Source organism: Sinocyclocheilus rhinocerous, unplaced genomic scaffold, assembly GCF_001515625.1.
Source record: "Sinocyclocheilus rhinocerous isolate Xijiao unplaced genomic scaffold, SAMN03320098_v1.1 scaffold3477, whole genome shotgun sequence".
Classification (NCBI taxonomy): Eukaryota; Metazoa; Chordata; class Actinopteri; order Cypriniformes; family Cyprinidae; genus Sinocyclocheilus; species Sinocyclocheilus rhinocerous.
In genome coordinates, this window is record NW_015667279.1 from 455,439 (window position 1) to 461,103 (window position 5,665).

Consider the following 5,665-nt stretch of genomic DNA (forward strand, 5'->3'; position numbering starts at 1 on the left):
GCTTTCCCTCCCTCGTTCCTTCCAGACTATTTTGTTTGTTTCTCTGCACATGTGAATAATCCTCAGTTTGTATGCAACACCATCATGAATGCAGAACGGGACATGGCTACTTCAGTTATTTTCATTATGCGTTCAATACCAGGAGACCACAACTTTTTTTTTTTTTTCTTTTCTTTTTTTTTTTCATTCTTGACACATCAGGAACGAGACTGGAGAGCGTGAGAGAGTGAAAACTAACGTGAACCCTCCAAATTTCTGCTGAATGGATGGTTTCCTGGCTGCTCTGCTTTCTTTTGGTGGAATGCCGTTGAACGTTATTGATAAAGGTTGTATTTAGGCCACTTATCCTTACCTGACTCAACTGTTTTGCTGAAAATAATTTGGCCAAGTTGCTGCTTTTTCATGTCAAGTGAAGCATCATACATGTTTCTGGAATTTTTGTTAATGCTATCAGGATTTGAAATGGTCAAAGCAAGATTTTTGTTTGAACAGTTTAAATTCTGGACTATTGCAAAATCGACCCGCTTTCCAATCAGCAGAGCCCTGTAAAATATATAAGAGGGCTTATTATGTTACCAAGGAATGCTAACAACATAGTTACTTAGAATTCTTCAAATGGAACCTTGAGTCTATAACTTGTAGTACGTCTGTAAGTCTCTAGAGGGCAGGCATTTATGTTATCTTCTTTCTAATTTTATATGCTGCTTTTGTGATTTTTCAGCTCTTCCGCAGAATTAGACTACAGTGAATGCAACAAGGCTCTTCTTTAAAAAAAAAAATACAGGGTTTCCTTTCTGTATCGCAGCACCCAAATATTTGAAAGTGTTGGAGAAAGTGGCTGAGAAATGCTATTTTCTGTTTCTGTTCCTATTTTCTGCTCCATTCTAGTCAGTTGTATTTGATTTAGACTGAGATTGCCAACACTTTTTATTGATTAGGAGGGATTATCTGGTCATGCCCTCTGATAAAGGGAGAACAAAAAGAAAGTGCCTTATCAGACTATTGTGTATCATATATTGGTAATCGGGTCCTCTGACCCTACACTGAGCGCCGCGTTGGTGTGTGTGTGTGTGTGGGCCTATCTCCAAGCAAATTTTCTTTTTCACTAAAACACGGAATTGAAGTTAGGAATGGACAGGTTTGTTACTGAAACATTTTCTTGCAAGTGCTGTAAACTGTGACCCGAGTTTATTTTTTCAGTCATTTATTCCTCACAAGGTTCATGCTAATGCGAGGAGGAAGTGCCGGCCCCGTTGATTGTGTTCGTGTTAACACATTATTTGTTCCCCTATTGTCTTTATTTTTAGAGCTGTGCATATTATATCCATAGCCATTTGCAGCAGTCAGTGTGGCTCATTGGGACATTTTTACAGGGTGTAGGCAATGTGTCCTCTTTTGCTTTTTTCTCATATGTATAAAAAAAAAGCTCTTTAACAGACATGAGCCTGCTGCGCAATTGAGGGTAAATCTGAGGCGCTAATAAATATGTATTAAATTCAGCATGCTTGCATGCTAATGGTGAGAGCCATGTACTCAAACATAGTTAACCTGTTTTTACAAATTCAACACCCCACTTTTGTTTAAGCTTTGTAAACCTGGATTAATCCTGTTTCATCTTCATTTCTCTTTCTTGCGTAGTATAGAGTCCAGCAAAGACGACCCGTGATCGGATAGATTGTCTGATTCAATTTTATGTTTTGCCAGGTTGAAAATGTCCTCTTGTCAGTTTTAAGATTCGTTGCAGTGCAAGGTTAATTGGTTTCCGATGCTGTTTTAGACGCGTCATGTGATAATGTCTGGGTTACTGTACTAATACACATTGCCTTCAGTTTTTGAGGCTTACAAACTTTTTTCCCCTGTCAAGAGGTTCGCATTGCAGGTTGTGTATGACAATTTAATTGTTTGCCATTTTTTTCCATTGTGTTTTGATTTTTGTTCCTTGTGTTTGCAATTCTGTTGTATATTTTACACTCATTTCTTTCATCCTAGACGTTTTGGAATAAAAAAAGGAAAATATTGTTCAATGTTCAGTAAGACTGTGCACCTTTTCTTTTACATATGCCTGTTTTAATTCTTGCAATAAGCTGTGGCACCTCCTTACACCTTTTAATATGGATCAAATTTATGAAAAGACAAACATGAATAAAATCAATTGAAATTAACATACAGAGATGAAAATATAAACGCTTGAGGATAAAACGTCAATGTACTAAATATTTTAGATGCATAAAACTTTAAAAAGTTTGAGAGCTTTAAAACTGCAGTGAAACCTTTTATTTGTGAATAAGTTACTCTTAATAGTAATTTGCCTTTGAGAGTTGTTTTTAAAAATCTTGAAGATGGGATATCATCATTTCTTCATGCATTACACGCAGTATATAATATATATAACACCAGGGGCGGATTTAGTGAATTGGGGGCCCCAGGCAAAATATAGGAATGGGGCCCTATACATTTGCACACATTTTCCTAGATCAACCTTGAGGTTCCATTTTTTGTTATGATGCTTGCTGCTGCACAAAGGTGCCCCATAATTGTGTCCAATGTTTCTACATTTTTCATGTACATGTTATAATGGCTTTCTTTCATGTTGCAGACCACGAAATAGCAACTGATTTACAGTTGAGATACAGGTTTTCACAAAAAAATAAAAATAATTATAAAATGATAAACCTCACAATTGAGCGTTTAAGCCAGGGGTGAGACAAGTATAAATTATTATATTAATTTAAAACGGGGTTATGTGGGTGGATTTTCGCACAAAACTGAAAAAAATATACATTTACACACCTAAGGATTATATCAACCAAAAAAGTAACTGCGTATGTGTCCTCTACTTGGTTCCTTCTCATAAATAAGCGGCATTTAAAACAATTATAAACATATAATACACACTGTTTCTCAATATTTAATTACAGCTTCAGAGGCATGATATTTTCATCTCCTTCAAGCAGGATACACAAAAAGCACGTACAACTCGGGACTGTTGTCGTGGTAATTAACACCATAAACAGCAACCTTCGAGTGTCTGCGCTTAATGCGCATCTCCTATATGAAAAGCATTTTAGGGGGCCCTTGGCTTTTGGGGGCCCAAGTCGGTCGCTTACCTTTGCCTAATGAGTAAGTCTGCCCCTGTATAACACACAAAACCTGTATTATAAAATCTGTATAATGTACAATACGGCACACATCTGAGTATGTAATTATAATTGATACAAACTATGGTCACTTTATTTTACAGTGTCCATGTTACACACTACATGCATTTACTATGGTATATTTTCAAATATGTTCGTGAGCTACTGACGTTATCATTATGTAATGTTTTCTGATGACTTATAATGAAAGTGTATGTAGACCAGCGTGTAGTAATACTAATGCGTGAGTGAAATGAAAAGTTGTGCTTGAAACAAACCTCCGTTGAGCAGTCAGTCGTGTTTTCCCGCAGCCTCCTCCCCTTTACTACAAGATACGCGCGCTAGTGAATCATTCATCACTCCAGCGCAATGCGAGCTGAAGCTCTGAGTTTCTATTAAATTAAACACACATCTGACTGAACTCCCTTCAGTTTCTGTGCACTGGGATCTGTTCAGGATGACACCTCTCCTCTGCAACGCCTGCCTCATCTTGCCTGTTGCTTTACATCTGCGTAAGTTGATGCTGATATAGGCTACATTTACTAAATTGCTTCGACCGGTTTTCTTTTAAATGCATTTATATGGACTTCTGATCAAATGGGTTAGAGGTTGCTCGCTCTTTCTATTCACCATACACCTGAGTCAAACCGCATTTTTGGTTTATTTAGGCTGCGATTAATCAGATTCAGATATATTATGACAAATATAGATCAAGAGGGGTTGCCTTATCGGATTATGTTTGTGTTCATGGGCTGTTTTCCCATTTTAAATTAGATAAATGTGTAAAACAGCAGATAGAAAAAAAAACATACTGGCGTAGCCTTTATACAGTAAGTGTGTATCTGTCCAAAAGTGCTGCAGAGTTGAGGCTCCATCGCTCGAGGAGTTGAGCTCTGGATGTTGCCGGGGCACCGCTGACGTTTCGCTGTTTCTTTGGAGTCGATGCAAATGTTGATGTGATTTATTTCCCCCGAGGATTTAATCTGTGTGTGGGAGAGAGAAAAAACAACGATAGTTACAAATCATGAATAAAAGCAGCTGTTCTGCAACTGACAGCTCTTCTCTCCGGAGAGTAAACCCCTTTTGCCCGTTTACGGAACAAGATGTAATCAGTCATAACGTGTGTGAGGGAGGAAAATGTGTTTAAGCCGTGTGTAGGATTTAAAATAAACAAGCAAGTGAATTGTATGGAATTGTGGTTATGATTCTTTTTAATGATTCCGGTTCTTTAATGGTTCCATTGTCAATTCTTTTTGTAGCATACTTTATAGGAAGAAATGTTAATTAAAAAAAATATGAACGAAAAGAAAAAAAGATCAAACGATGACATTAAGATTTCAAAAGAGCAGATTTAGCAAATTAGAAATAAATGTAATTCTTGGCAAGACTTCTTAATGACTTTACAGAGACTTTTATAGGCTGTATAAATGCAATCCATTAATTTGTTAAAAATTTGTAACAATCTTTAATCTAACAATGTGTACCTACAACGTTGTCATATGAACAACTACAGTTCTGGTCCTTGATTCTGATTGGTTGAGCCGCGTTCGAAGTTGTTGTAAATTACTCTACAAACATAAGGTGCACTTATGCACTATTCTATGATGTTTTGTAGTATAAATAGTGTGAGTAGTGTGTTCACACTGAAAATTCCAAAAAGAAAAAAAACACACATCTGACTGAACTCCCTTCAGTTTCTGTGCACTGGGATCTGTTCAGGATGACACCTCTCCTCTGCAACGCCTGCCTCATCTTGCCTGTTGCTTTACATCTGCGTAAGTTGATGCTGATATAGGCTACATTTACTAAATTGCTTCGACCGGTTTTCTTTTAAATGCATTTATATGGACTTCTGATCAAATGGGTTAGAGGTTGCTCGCTCTTTCTATTCACCATACACCTGAGTCAAACCGCATTTTTGGTTTATTTAGGCTGCGATTAATCAGATTCAGATATATTATGACAAATATAGATCAAGAGGGGTTGCCTTATCGGATTATGTTTGTGTTCATGGGCTGTTTTCCCATTTTAAATTAGATAAATGTGTAAAACAGCAGATAGAAAAAAAAACATACTGGCGTAGCCTTTATACAGTAAGTGTGTATCTGTCCAAAAGTGCTGCAGAGTTGAGGCTCCATCGCTCGAGGAGTTGAGCTCTGGATGTTGCCGGGGCACCGCTGACGTTTCGCTGTTTCTTTGGAGTCGATGCAAATGTTGATGTGATTTATTTCCCCCGAGGATTTAATCTGTGTGTGGGAGAGAGAAAAAACAACGATAGTTACAAATCATGAATAAAAGCAGCTGTTCTGCAACTGACAGCTCTTCTCTCCGGAGAGTAAACCCCTTTTGCCCATTTACAGAACAAGATGTAATCAGTCATAACGTGTGTGAGGGAGGAAATGTGTTTAAGACGTGTGTAGGATTTAAAATTATAAACAAGCAAGTGAATTTTATGGAATGTGGTTCTGATTGTTTTTAAGGATTCCGGTCCTTAATGATTGTACTTTAAAGGAAAAAAAAAAAAAAAA

The 5,665-nt window shown here is 37.2% G+C and overlaps 1 protein-coding gene across 1 annotated transcript in view; it reads left to right on the plus strand.

The window, feature by feature from the left end:
* The first annotated feature begins 4,816 nt into the window (after positions 1 to 4,816).
* LOC107733575 (neuritin-like protein) overlaps positions 4,817 to 5,665 on the plus strand; it is a 42,903-nt gene continuing 42,054 nt past the window's right edge. Inside the window, exon 1 of the mRNA XM_016545247.1 lies at positions 4,817 to 4,912. Within this exon, the coding sequence (XP_016400733.1) occupies positions 4,858 to 4,912 (55 nt within the window). The 5' untranslated portion in view covers positions 4,817 to 4,857. The remainder of the gene's footprint in view (positions 4,913 to 5,665) is intronic.